The sequence below is a fragment of the Primulina eburnea genome, chromosome 14, assembly GCF_022965805.1.
Source record: "Primulina eburnea isolate SZY01 chromosome 14, ASM2296580v1, whole genome shotgun sequence".
In the NCBI taxonomy this organism is placed as follows: Eukaryota; Viridiplantae; Streptophyta; class Magnoliopsida; order Lamiales; family Gesneriaceae; genus Primulina; species Primulina eburnea.
In genome coordinates this window covers 25,774,337-25,788,823 of record NC_133114.1, presented here as the reverse complement: position 1 = coordinate 25,788,823, position 14,487 = coordinate 25,774,337, and the positions used below count along the sequence as shown (strand labels likewise).

At 44.3% G+C, this 14,487-nt stretch overlaps 1 protein-coding gene across 1 annotated transcript; it reads right to left on the bottom strand.

The window, feature by feature from the left end:
* Positions 1-952: 952 nt before the first annotated feature.
* On the bottom strand, positions 953-12,947 carry LOC140811291 (uncharacterized). The gene is made up of 4 exons (XM_073169154.1): positions 11,908-12,947; positions 11,519-11,811; positions 1,281-1,535; positions 953-1,195 (listed from the first exon to the last, which is right to left on the bottom strand). The coding sequence occupies exons 1-4, from the start codon at positions 12,836-12,838 to the stop codon at positions 953-955; spliced, it is 1,722 nt and encodes a 573-aa protein (XP_073025255.1). The 5' UTR covers positions 12,839-12,947.
* Between the last annotated feature and the right edge of the window lie 1,540 nt (positions 12,948-14,487).

The following is a 14,487-nucleotide window of genomic DNA, read 5'->3' as shown; positions in this document are numbered from 1 at the left end:
TATTGATTTTTTATTTTCCTGTTACGGTATCGCCTAGCAGAGGAGTTAGAGGGTGAATGCGTTGATTTTTATTTTCCTGCTGAGGTGTCACCTAGCAGAGGAGTTAGAGCGTGATGACGTTGATTTTTATTTTCCTGCTGAGGTATTACCTAGCAGAGGAGGTAGAGGGCGAATGTGTTGATTTTTATTTCCTGCTAATGTATCACCTAGCAGAGGAGTTAGAGGGTTGGGGCGTTGAATTTTTATTTTTCTGCTGAGGTATTACCTAGCAGAGGAGGTAGAGGGAGAATGTGTTGATTTTTATTTCCTGCTAAGGTATCACCTAGCAGAGGAGTTAGAGGGTTGGGGCGTTGAATTTTTATTTTCCTGCTCAGGTGTCACCTAGCAGAGGAGTTAGAGTGTGGTGACGTAAAAATTTTATTTTCCTGCTGGGGTGTCACTTAGCAGAGGAATTAGAGGGTGGAGATTTTATTTGCCCTAGCGGGTTAATAATATCGTATATAAACTCGGAAGAAACCATAAATACGAATGCAATATACTCAATGTTGCATAAAGCGAGTTCATACATGCCGAAAGTACGCAAAAGAAAATAACCAAATGTAAACATCGCAAAAGTCGCATAATCCTACGAAAAGTAAAGCAATGCAGAAAATATCATAAATAAAGGAGCTCGATCTAAGAATCGGGGGGGAGACTCGATACGAAACTCTCAATGTCGATGAAGTCGGTAGGGGCACCCTGGCGGAGGATAGCCCTGAGCCTTGAAGAGACCGACTGCACCCTCGAAACCCACCTCCAGGAAATGATAAGCTTTAGGGGCACAGATATCGTTGAACTCCTCGGACTTGAGGAATTCCTCCTTGAAGGAAGAGGCTTCTGCAGCATGGCGTGCCTTGGCGTCTTTGAGCTCAACCTGTGAAGTCTTGAAATCTTTCTTCAACTTCTGAATCTCTTAAGCTTGGTCCTCTGCCAGCCGCTGAGACTCCTGCTTCTGTTTCGAGATCTCGTCACATTGGATTTGGGACTCCGAAAGTTTAGCTTGAGACTCCGAAAGTTTCTTAGCATGCGACACTTTCATCTCATCAATAGTAGCCTGGAGCTGTTCGCGGAGAGCCTGACCCTCGCGTAATTCCTTACAGGTGTCAGATCGAGCGGCGTGAGTGCGCTCAGCCAACTCCCCGACGTACATCATGCCCTGCGTAAGTAGACAAAGGTGAAAGGAAGACAAGAGATCGAATGTGTATAGGGCATCAATTTAAAGGTTAAAAGAAGAAGTATACCTCAGTGACACTGCTGCATGTCCGGCGAAGGAGGTCTGACCACCCCAGTGAAATCATGAATGCTGCATCCGCCTCGGAAGGAAGCTGATACATTATCTTATGAGCCAGATGAGTAGGACCCCTCCCCACGATGGCCGAGTCTGAGGTGTATAGAGGGGGTACCGCCGATTCAAAGAGAGGCCCCTCCTCGGGCAAGGACCCTTCCGGAGAAGAGACCGACACGACAGAAATCTCAGAAATCTTGCGCTTACCATGCTGTGGAACCAACAGGCTGGGATCAGCGGACACCGTGTAAGGACCGTGTATCGTATTATCGTAAATCCCGTGTGATTATCGATAATTTATGAAATTGTCACGTGATTATGTATTTGATGTATATCGTGACAATGGAATTGAGAAAATGAATATTGTATATGAATTGATGTTGTAAGAATTGGATTTGAGAGGCCGGACGCCAATATAGTACAAAAACCAAAAAATTGTACAGAACATGTGGCGCCCGAGCGGTAGAAAAGTACCGCCCGAGCGCCAGGGTTTATGAGGTCTGTGTTCGGGCAGAACACTTCGCGCCCGAGCAAGAATTTGTGACCGCCCGAGCGCGAAGCATGTGGCATTTGGACAGAACATGCCGCGCCCGAGCGGTAAATTGTGACCGCTCGAGCGCGATACATATTTGACTCGGGGGCAGAACCTCTCGCGCTCGGGCGCGAGAAGTTTACCGCCCGAGCGCGGTAAACGGTGGATGATAAAATCGAGGTTTCCTCTTTCCTTCTTCATTTGATTTCAGTAACCTCGAGAGATAAGTTCGAGATTTCAGTTTTCTTTCGTCCGATTCGACTTCGAAACGCCGTCTAAAGGCGAAACAAATTATATATTTGTAATCATCGCGTCGAGGGCTTCTGACTGAGGTAATTTTCTTTCAGTTCCAGCAGCTTTAAATATCACAGTGCTGGAATAGCATGTATTTGAAGTTGAATTTCTGATATGTAGTAGAATATCCGACAAGAAACCTGCATTTGAAGTCGGAATTGAATTATGATATGATTTGAATTTGATATGAATTTTTTGAAGTTTCAAATGATATTTGAAACTCATATTAATGATTTTGGAGTATGTTATTGATTGAAATGAGTATGTAATTGATGTAGATAAAGTGTATCTTCAGACTACATCAATTTGGAACGAAGAATTGAGGTATGTTGCGACCGGGTAACATACGACAGGTATCTGTATTATATGATATATGTTGGTTGGATTGGATTGATTTGATTGGAGTACGTGTCTATATGCCTTATTTGTTGATTGATGTGGCATACATGACATTGAGATTGAATATCGATGTATAAAATAAATGTTTTGTTAACACACATCATTTTATGCATACATCGATACATGACATGCACGTTGAGCTATGATCCTTGGATACCCTGATATGATTGGATTGGATTCCGGGGTTTGTGAACACAATCGCTATGCCGGTGTTATATGACCCGTAAAGCATAGACAATTGTGGCCCCATATGATTGGATATGAGATGTGGGATTGATGGCGCTTCGTCGACGCTATCATACGTGTATTCCCATATCGGCCGGTGTGCCAGCTCGAGCATTGATTTGATTTGATAGCGATTCGATTGATTCTGACATGTGCTCAGTGGATGGGCATTTGACCTGATACATCCACGACATACATGCATTGCATACCATATATCATTGTTTAGATATCTGTGGTATATATGATTGGTTGTTCCATACGGAGCTTTGCTCACCCCCAAGGGGGGCTGTTGTTGTCTTTGTGTGTGGACAATGGCAGGTACTCCAGGATATCAGGAGACCAGAGAGGGTACTTCTGGAGGGAGCCACAGCTTGGGCTGAGGTTTATGTTTATGTCTTATTCCCAGTATATGTATATGTATCTATATACCGGGGCATGTCCCGAGGATATGAGTTGGTTGTATGTGATTGGTTTTGATTTCTTGTGGGCGTGTTTTAGAATATGGAATTAAATACTATTTTTAGTATTATAAATTCTAGAAGAGATGATTTGGGCTCATTGTAAAAGAAATTTTAAACTCGTTTTCCGCTGTGATTAATTAACCCTAATCAGATTGCGTTGTGATAACGATTAGGAGCTAAGGGCCCCACACTAGATGGTATCAGAGCATAGCTGGGAATGCTCTTGAGTCTTGTGTACACGTGAATAGGCACAAATGGATTGTGCGTATGTGTTTGACTTATTTGTATTACTTGCTCTTATGTGATTTGATTTGAGTAAGTATTTGATGAGATGAATGATATGAGATGATGAGATTATGAAATTGAAATTGATATGAAATTGTGATATTCATCTTTTGATTTGTAGATGGATCACACAAATGAAACTGCGAGTAGCAGTACTGAGAGGATTGTAGGGCAATTTGAAGGATTGTCCATGGATGTTGTAATGGCTCGATTCCAGGACTTGAAACCACCGAGGTTCTTTGGTACTGAGAGTGCTGAAAGAGCTGAGGCCTGGTTAAAGGATATCGAGCACTTGTTTAACATTGTTGAGTATTCTAAAGCTCGGAGACTGAAGCTTGCTCTTTATCAGTTGAAAGACCGAGCTAAATCTTGGTGGGAAGCCGCTGAGATTGGATTGAAGGAAGCAGGGACTGAAGTCACATGGGATGTCTTCAAGGCCCAATTTCTTGAGCAGTATTCTCCTCCTTCTTATTATACTGCACAGGAGAATGAATTTAATAATCTGCAGCATGGAACGATTTCTGTTGCAGAGTATGCTTCGAAATTTCTACTCTACTGAAGTATGCACCTCACGTAGCTGGGAATGCGAGGGCGAAATATAACAGGTTTGTAAATGGTTTACATCCTGTTTTGTATACATATGTTGTTTCTGGATTGCCTACCAGCTATGCAGAGGCAGTTGAACGAGCCAAGGCAGCCGAAGCGGGACTCAGGAGAGGAGGTCCACATTATACTCCTCCACCTCCAGTGTCAGCTCAGCAGCCTACTTTGAGGCCGAGAGGTAAAAAGTTCAAGAAGACTGGCTCTGCTTCTTCGTCTTCTTCGAGCTCTAGTGGATCTCAGCGAGGGAGCCCTGTGATTGCTCCTTATTGTAGCCATTGTGGAGGCAAACATACTATTGAACATTGTCGAGGTATGTTTGGTACTTGTTATCAGTGTGGGCAGGAAGGCCATTTCTCTCGAGTATGTCCGAACAGGGGTACGACTTCTGCTCAACCCCAGCCAGGATTCAGAGGTGGCCCTAGCACGATTAGACCTGCTGTTCCTGTTCCATCTTTTCAGCAGTCAAATGTCCCACGATATCGAGGACCGGGTGGTCAGAGTGCCCAAGTTCCTCCTCAAGTGAGAGTGTATGCCATGACTGAGGATCAGGCGAGAGAAGCTCCTGGTGGTGTGATTGCAGGTATTTGCACGCTTTGCGATTATCCTGCACGTGTTTTATTTGATAAAGGAGCATCTCATTCATTCATATCTCATGCATTTGTTGCATCTCACGATATTGAGTGTACCTCGTTGTATGATACTTTGTCGATAGCCACGCCAGCAGGGAAGATTATTTTGTCTGAGAAAGTTGTGCATAACTGTGTATTTGATATATGAGGATAATGTAATATTCTTGAATCTGATTGTCCTCCCAATGCACGACTTTGATTGTATTGTTGGCATGGATATCTTGATGACAAATCGAGCTACTGTTGATTGTTGTCATGGAGTGGTTCGATTTCGACCGATTGATGGACCCAAGTGGAATTTTTATGGCAAGGGTTCCCAAGCCAAAATTCCATTGGTATCTTCGTTGGAAATGTCTCGAATTTTGACTAGCGGAGATGAGGGTTATCTTATCTACGCTATTGATGTTTCAAAGAAAGAACCTTCTTTGTCTGATATTCCTGTTGCGAAAGAGTTCCCGGATGTATGTCCCGATGAGATTCCTGATTTTCCTCCTCATCGAGAAGTTGAATTTAGTATTGATCTTGTGCCGGGGATGTAGTGACCCGTTCCAGAATCACCTACTAATCAAAAACTAAGCATGCAATTAACCTAATTAACAATAATCAGAGATAACAGCGGAAAAGTCAACAAAATAATGGTTATACAACCCAATCGAAGTCTAGAATAACTCAAAATAAAATATCCAATACAACCATATCGAATCAAAACAATACCGATAAACTAAACCATCCAGCTACTCAACATCCTCCTCCTGCTCCTCCTGAGCTGTCCAACCTGAGGCCTGCCCCGTGGGAATGGGGTGTCCAAGAATAAACAAAACCGAGGACGTGAGCGATAAGAACGCCCTGTACAAAAGTATGAGTATACAGACCTATATGAAATGCACATGCTATGATCATGATACCGGGGTAGTCAAGAAACAGGAGTCACAAAAGGATCTCAACAATGCTCAGTCTAGAGGCGCCAAGTGGATAGTGCCGCGCGGTACACCTCTGGGTCACTGCATCCACTACAAGACAGACGTGGACCTAAAATGTCCCGGACCACCGAAGCCCTCCCGACCCGTCGGCCACTGTGTACTCTCGGTGTCCATGCGTCCACAAGACAGGGCTGAGCGGCCCCAAGATATAGCTTATCTCGAAAGAGATACAGCTCAACAGTAAAGGCTATCTCGAAGGAGATACGGCTCAACATGAAATGCAACGTGCAGTAATAAACGTGACATAATAGCATGCGTCATATGACATATAACAATGCAGCAAATACTCATGCAACACATATATGAATGTATACTCAACCAGGATATCTCGGATAGTACTTCCGTACCTCTATCACAGCAATCCTAATCCACTGGAACAACCAGACAACAGGTCTAGAACAAGCCTACGCATCAAAAGCATACTCAATCAATACTACCATGCTCGACTGGCAAAACCAGTACTCCCTAGTACTACCAAAGTTTTAGGGTTTACCTTCGTCCGTCGACAGCCCTTTGATGTCGATTGCCTTGAAACTCAGGCGCCGCTACACTACCAATCCTGGCAGCTCCTGGCTATCGCTCGACCAACCACTAACCCTAAAAACCTTCCAAAACCTCTCAAAGAAGAGCCACAACTCAACAAATGAATATCCAAAATGAGGAAATCCGAGCACTATTTATAGGCTATGTTCGGATCCACCGAACATACTTCGGAACGTCCGAACTCCTACGTGTCCACCGGCTCTTGACACCTCATGATCGGATCCTCCGAACCTACACTTCGGATCGTCCGAACGTGCATGGAAAATGACGTGTCGATCAACACTTGACACCTATGATCGGATTCACCGAACTACACTTCGGACCTTCCGAACTCTTCGGTGCTTCCGAACCATCTTCGGTCCGTCCGATCATGACTCGGTCAAAATTACACATTAAACCTTCTTAATCACCATTAATCCGTTAATTACCCAATTTGGAATTCGGGCTACTACAGGGGACTACGCCTATATCTAAAGCTCCTTATCGCATGGCACCTCTGGAATTGAAAGAACTGAAAGAACAATTACAGGATCTTCTCGATAAGGGATATATTCGACCGAGTGTTTCACCTTGGGGAGCTCCAGTTTTATTTGTTCGAAAGAAAGATGGTACTATGCGAATGTGTATTGACTATAGGCAACTGAATCGGGCTACTGTGAAAAATAAGTACCCACTTCCTCGTATCGATGATTTATTTGATCAGCTTCAGGGTACTTCTGTTTACTCGAAGATTGATCTTCGTTCTGGGTATCATCAAGTACGAGTTCGAGACGAAGATGTGCCCAAGACTGCTTTTCGTACGAGGTATGGCCACTATGAATTCTTGGTTATGCCTTTCGGTCTTACGAATGCTCCTGCTATTTTTATGGATTTGATGAATCGGGTCTTTCGAGATTATTTAGACCGATTCGTTATCGTCTTTATTGATGATATTCTTGTGTATTCGAAATCGAAGAAGGAGCATGCTGAACATCTGAGACTGGTACTTCAGACTCTTCGTACTAGTCATTTGTATGCCAAATTGTCCAAATGTGAATTCTGGATGGACAAAGTGGTATTTCTGGGCCACGTCATTTCGAGACATGGCATATATGTTGATCCTGCGAAGGTTGAAGCCGTATTGAATTGGCCGAGACCTACGAATGTTCCCGAGATCCGTAGCTTCATGGGTTTAGCTGGATATTATCGTCGTTTTATTGAAGGGTTTTCGAAGATAGACACAGAAGAATCAGCGATTCATTTGATCAGATGAATGTGAAGCTAGTTTTCTTGAATTGAAGACGAGATTGACCACAGCACCTGTGCTTACTATTCCCTCAGGTACCGGAGGATTTGTGGTGTGTACAGATGCGTCTGGTAAAGGTTTGGGCTGTGTTCTGATGCAACAAGGCAAAGTGGTTGCTTATGCGTCTCGTCAACTGAAATCTCATGAAACACGTTATCCTGTTCATGATCTTGAATTGGCTGCCATTGTATTTGCTTTGAAGATTTGGCACCATTACTTGTACGGAGAAAAGTTTGTTATTTATTCGGACCATAAAAGTCTGAAATATCTCTTTTCTCAATCTGATTTGAATATGAGGCAACGTAGGTGGATGGATCTCCTGAAAGATTTTGATTGTGAGATTCAATATCACCCTGGATCGGTGAATGTTACTGCGGATGCCCTGAGCCGGAAATTTTATGATTTTGTTTTAGCTTCTGTCAATGTCGCCAAGGTACATGAGGATATATGTACTTCTGGTTGGACTTTTCACTCGAATTGGAATTCTGTCACTGTCTCAGCATTGCAAATTGAGCCAAACTTGATATCGAAGATTCGAAAGGCCCAACGAAGCGATGCTCAGATTCAGAAGTCGAAAGAACTTGTATCTGCTGGACATCAGTCTGGATTCCAAATTTCTTCTGATGGTTCTTTACGACTTAATGGTCGGCTGGTAGTTCCTGATGATTCTGATTTGAAATCTGCCCTTCTTCGAGAAGCACATTGTAGTAAATATAGTATTCACCCGGGAGGTCGGAAGATGTATTTGACATTGAGACCTCAATTCTGGTGGAGACGTATGAAGAAGGAAATCGCTGAATTTATTTCGAAATGTCTGGTTTGCCAGCAAGTGAAAGCCGAGAGAATGAAACCTGGAGGTTTACTCCATAGTCTCGAAATCCCGAAATGGAATTGGGAGCATATTGCTATGGATTTTGTGACTCATTTACCTCGTTCGCCCAAGGGCTGTGATGCTATTTGGGTTATTATTGATCGGCTTTTGAAATCTGCGCATTTTATTCCGTATGAGCGGACTTATCCCTATAAGAGGATGGCCCGTTTATACATCGAGAATGTTGTGAGACTGCACGGTGTGCCAGTCTCGATTGTATCTGATCGTGATCCCAGGTTTGCTTCTAAATTCTGGGGTAGTTTCCAAGAAGCGATGGGTACGCGTTTGGCTATGAGTACTGCCTATCATCCTCAAACTGATGGCCAGACTGAGCGTACGATTCAAACTTTAGAGGATATGTTGCGTGCTGTTGTGATGGACTTCAGAATGGGATGGCAAGATGCCTTACCATTAGTTGAATTTTCTTATAATAATAGCTTTCAGACGAGTATCGGTATGGCACCGTTTGAAGCTCTATATGGGTGACGATGTAGATCACCATTATTCTGGGATGAGATTGGTGAGAAACAATTAACTGGACCTGAAATGATACAGGAAATGAACGATAAGGTTCAGTTGATTCGACAGCGGATGAAAGCTGCTCAGGATCGTCAAACGAGTTATGCGAATAAACGAAGACGACCCTTGGAATTCCAGAAAGGTGACAGAGTGTTTCTGAAAATATCTCCCTTTAGAGGCACTGTGCGATTTGGCATGCGAGGGAAATTATCTCCCCGTTATGTTGGTCCATACGATATTCTCGATCGAGTTGGTGATCTTGCATATCTACTGGCATTGCCACCAGCTTTATCTGCTATTCATGATGTATTTCATGTTTCTATGTTGAGGAAATATGAACCTGATCCATCACATGTGTTGGCACCTGATGAGGTTGAACTGGATCCTTCTCTTTCCTATGTTGAACAACCTGTTCGCATTATGGATCGAAAGGAGAAGATATTGAGAAATAAATCGATACCTTTGGTTCGAGTGCAATGGACACGACATGGTGTTGAAGAATCAACATGGGAATTGGAAAGCAAGATGCGAGACTCGTATCCGCATTTGTTTGATTCTACGACGTCTGTTCCATTGTATTCGATGTATTCTGATCCTTTTACTGATTTTAGTTTTGATATGTACTATAACTGGTGACATATGTTTGCCAATGTTATGTATATAGTGATGTGTGAGATTTCGAGGACGAAATCTTTTAAGAGGGGGAGAAATGTAAGGACCGTGTATCGTATTATCGTAAATCCCGTGTGATTATCGATAATTTATGAAATTGTCACGTGATTATGTATTTGATGTATATCGTGTCAATGGAATTGAGAAAATGAATATTGTATATGACTTGATGTTGTAAGAATTGGATTTGAGAGGCCGGACGCCAATATAGTACAAAAACCAAAAAGTTGTACAGAACATGTGGCGTCCGAGCGGTAGAAAAGTACCGCCCGAGCGCCAGGGTTTATGAGGTCTGTGTTCGGGCAGAACACTTCGCGCCCGAGCGGTAATTTGTGACCGCCCGAGCGCGAAGCATGTGGCATTTGGACAGAACATGCCGCGCCAGAGCGGTAAATTGTGACCGCTCGAGCGCGATACATATTTGACTCGGGGGCAGAACCTCTCGCGCTCGGGCGCGAGAAGTTTACCGCCCGAGCGCGGTAAACGGTGGATGATAAAATCGAGGTTTCCTCTTTCCTTCTTCATTTGATTTCAGTAACCTCGAGAGATAAGTTCGAGATTTCAGTTTTCTTTCGTCCGATTCGACTTCGAAACGCTGTCTAAACGCGAAACAAATTATATATTTGTAATCATCGCGTCGAGGGCTTCTGACTGAGGTAATTTTTTTTCAGTTCCAGCAGCTTTAAATATCACAGTGCTGGAATAGCATGTATTTGAAGTTGAATTTCTGATATGTAGTAGAATATCCGACAAGAAACCTGCATTTGAAGTCGGAATTGAATTATGATATGATTTGAATTTGATATGAATTTTTTGAAGTTTCAAATGATATTTGAAACTCATATTAATGATTTTGGAGTATGTTATTGATTGAAATGAGTATGTAATTGATGTAGATAAAGTGTATCTTCAGACTACATCAATTTGGAACGAAGAATTGAGGTATGTTGCGACCGGGTAACATACGACAGGTATCTGTATTATATGATATATGTTGGTTGGATTGGATTGATTTGATTGGAATACATGTCTATATGCCTTATTTGTTGATTGATGTGGCATACATGACATTGAGATTGAATATCGATGTATAAAATAAATGTTTTGTTAACACACATCATTTTATGCATACATCGATACATGACATGCACGTTGAGCTATGATCCTTGGATACCCTGATATGATTGGATTGGATTCCGGGGTTTGTGAACACAATCGTTGTGCCGGTATTATATGACCCGTAAAGCATAGACAATTGTGGCCCCATATGATTGGATATGAGATATGGGATTGATGGCGCTTCGTCGACGCTATCATACGTGTATTCCCATATCGGCCGGTGTGCCAGCTCGAGCATTGATTTGATTTGATAGCGATTCGATTGATTCTGACATGTGCTCAGTGGATGGGCATTTGACCTGATACCTCCACGACATACATGCATTGCATACCATATATCATTGTTTAGATATCTGTGGTATATATGATTGGTTGTTCCATACGGAGCTTTGCTCACCTCCAAGGGGGGCTGTTGTTGTCTTTGTGTGTGGACAATGGCAGGTACTCCAGGATATCAGGAGACCGGAGAGGGTACTTCTGGAGGGAGCCACAGCTTGGGCTGAGGTTTATGTTTATGTCTTGTTCCCAGTATATGTATATGTATCTATATACCGGGGCATGTCCCGAGGATATGAGTCGGTTGTATGTGATTGGTTTTGATTTCGTGTGGGCGTGTTTTAGAATATGGAATTAAATACTATTTTTAGTATTATAAATTCTAGAAGAGATGATTTGGGCTCATTGTAAAAGAAATTTTAAACTCGTTTTTCGCTGTGATTAATTAACCCTAATCAGATTGCGTTGTAATAACGATTAGGAGCTAAGGGCCCCACACACCGTTTGCTTACCAGACGGAGGAAGAGACTCGGCGCGAGTAGGTGGGGAGGAGGCTCGCTTTGGGGCAGAGGAGGAGGAGCCTGTCTTCTTTTTCTTCGCAGCAGTAGGGGAGGTAGCAGGTTTCTTCGAAGTAGTAGAGCATGAACCTGTTTTCTTCTTCTCAGCGGCAGAGCAGTCTGCTTTTGCGCCCGTGGTGACTGCTGGAACGACTGACTTCTGAGGAGCGGAGGATGAACTCCCGGCCTTCTTTTTCGCAATCTCACGGAGCAGTGCGGCATTCATGACTCTAACACCTGCAAGCACAAACAGTGAACCGAATGAGAGGGTTATCAGGCAACATAACAAGAAATAGAAAAACAAGAAGTATGAAAATAGGCAAGAATATCTACCGGCGTTTTCCTTCAGCTCAATATTCGCGGGACTTAACCCGACGTGACACAGGAGATCTTCAGATAGAAGTTGGGGAATGCTAAAGCATCGATCTCCTAATACACTCATTATGTGTAGATAATCCTTATCTTTCTTATAATCCTTAGGAAGCTCAAGCTTGGCGAAAGTAGGGCACCAATCTGTGGAACAAGTCAATTCTTTCGGTGGTTGGATATAGAAGAAGTATTTTTTCCAATCCTTCACATGACTAGGAGCCCCATCAAAAAGCTTGTGGCTAGACCGAGAGATCACGTAAAAGGGTCCCTCTTTTGACTTGGCTAATACCAGGAAGTAGGAGAAGGTAGTGCAGCTTAAAGGAAGATCTAAAGCTCGGAATAACACGATGAGGCAGCATATCGAGCGGAGAGCATTGGGAGTGAGCAAACATAAATGCATCTGGTAATAACTGCTCAGCTCCTGAAGGAAGTCATCTAGTGGAAAGCGCAGACCTGCGTCGAAATGGTGCTGAAAGAAGGTGTAACAACCCTTGGGAGCTAGATAGGGACGGTCATCGGGGGTAGGAATTATGAGCTGGTGAGAAGAGGGAATATGCCACAAAGTCCTAAGTTTGGACTCGCTGGTGGGGGAGATGTGGGATGTTAGGTGGCCGTACCAGAGGTCATCAGCATTAGAGATATTCATTTGTTGAGTTATATGACGAATCTCCTTACCAGGACGGCTATGAGTGACGACCTCTACCTCAGGGATAAATTCAGGATCTTCTAAGGAATTCCTAGACTCGCTAGACCTCTTGGAACCGCTCGCGGAAGTAGACTCAGAACCGCTCGCGGAAGTAGACTCGGAATTACTCGCGGAAGTAGACTCAGAATTACTCGCGGAATCAAACTCGGAATTACTCGAAGAACTAAACTCGGCAGCATAGGAAGACATTTTCTAAGGACAACTGAGCAAATAAAAAAGAAGACTAACCCCGACGTAGCGTGGAAAGGTACGCAAGGGATAAGACCGAGAGCGCTCGGGCGCTGCTGGGCGAGACGCGGGCGTGCGGGGCAAGAGCTGCTGGGCGAGACGCGGGCGTGTGGGGCGAGACTCGGGCGTGTGGGGCGAGAGCTGTTGGGCGAGACGCCGAGCGCTCTTGGGCGAGACTCAGGCGTGCGGGGCGAGAGCTGCTGGGCGAGACTCGGGCGTGTGGGGCGAGAGCTGTTGGGCGAGACGCCGAGCGCTCTTGGGCGAGACTCGGGCGTGCGGGGCGAGAGCTGCTGGGCGAGACTCGGGCGCAGGGGCGAGAGCTATTGGGCGAGACGCCGAGCGCTCTTGGGCGAGACTCGGGCGCGGTGGGGCGAGAGCGCTCGGGCGCTGCTGGGCGATGTGGGGCGAGAGTGCTCGGGCGCTGTGGGCGAGGCGCGGGCGTGTGAGGCGAGAGCGGGGTGTGGGCGTAAGCTGGGCTTGGGCTCAGCGCAGTAGGGGCGAGGCGAGGGCAGTATGAGGAAGGCGAGGCGCGCGCTGGCTCGGGTGAGAGGTTGGCGGCGCGCGGTGGTGCTCTGGTGGCGCCGGGGCGGCAGGCTGAGATGACAGTGATGGGGTGGTGAGGCGACGCTGGGTTAACTCGCAGGTAAAGCGTGGGCAGGGAAGAGCTGGTTAATGAACTGCAGAGAAAATATTATGTAGGAGAGAAGTGAAGTTGAAAAAGGGGGGTGATCTCTATTTATAGGGGGAGCCCAAATCTTTATAGCGGTGAACAAAATTACTTTTTCTGGCACGGTCCGTCCTCATCGCCGATAAACCAAGGACAACACAATTAATCGAACTTTGAACCTACGATTCAGTTCGACTCGGGAGGGGGAGACTGGTGATACCCTAAGGATGAGCCCACTACCCCTGGCCCATCCCAAGCCCCAAAGGAAAGACAAGCCCACCAAGGGCCCTAGCCCAAATGGAAGACAGGCCCACTAAGGGCCCAAGTATTCTCCTATAAATAGCAGGTTTGGGTGTTCAGTTTATCCATTCACTATATTGTTTTCAGCAGCACCCTTAGCTGCTCCCCCCATATATCCTCAGTCACTGACTTGAGCGTCGGAGGGGCTACGCCAGGACACCCTCCTGGCCCCCTCTTAACGGTCTTTTTCGTGCTTTCAGGCTCAGGATCATTTCAAAACCCTGGTCTGGACTAGTGACACTTGCTGGGAGCGGACCCTAAATTTCCCGTGAGTATCAATACAGATTATATAAGTTATATTTTGGGAACACTGTAATTTTGGTCATATATATTTATTTATTTACAATTATGGTCTTTTATATATAATTCATTAATTTCCGTCTTCATGTAACTTTCATGTTTTAGAAATTTTAATCATTTTTTTTATTATCAAAAGTGCTTATTCGAGACTGTATACATTAACGCCGTCTCGGAGCTATATATGCACCATATATGTGTTAAATAAATGCCACGTCGGAGAAAATGATGAAAATTACAAAGAAAAATAACATATTAAGATTAAAATTTGACATAAAGATCAAAATCATAGAGTGAAAAAAAATCATTATTAATATTGCTAGCTTTCCCTAAAATTTATCACGAT

Bases quoted from the DNA above. Each gene is read 5' to 3' on its own strand.
- LOC140811291 (XM_073169154.1), bottom strand. From the start codon at position 12,838: ATGTCTTCCTATGCTGCCGAGTTTAGTTCTTCGAGTAATTCCGAGTTT. The intron at 11,812-11,907 runs GTAGATATTCTT...TTGTGCTTGCAG, and splicing joins TGAGCTGAAGGAAAACGCCG to GTGTTAGAGTCATGAATGCC. The intron at 1,536-11,518 runs GTGTGTGGGGCC...TTGGTTCCACAG, and splicing joins CTCCGTCTGGTAAGCAAACG to CATGGTAAGCGCAAGATTTC.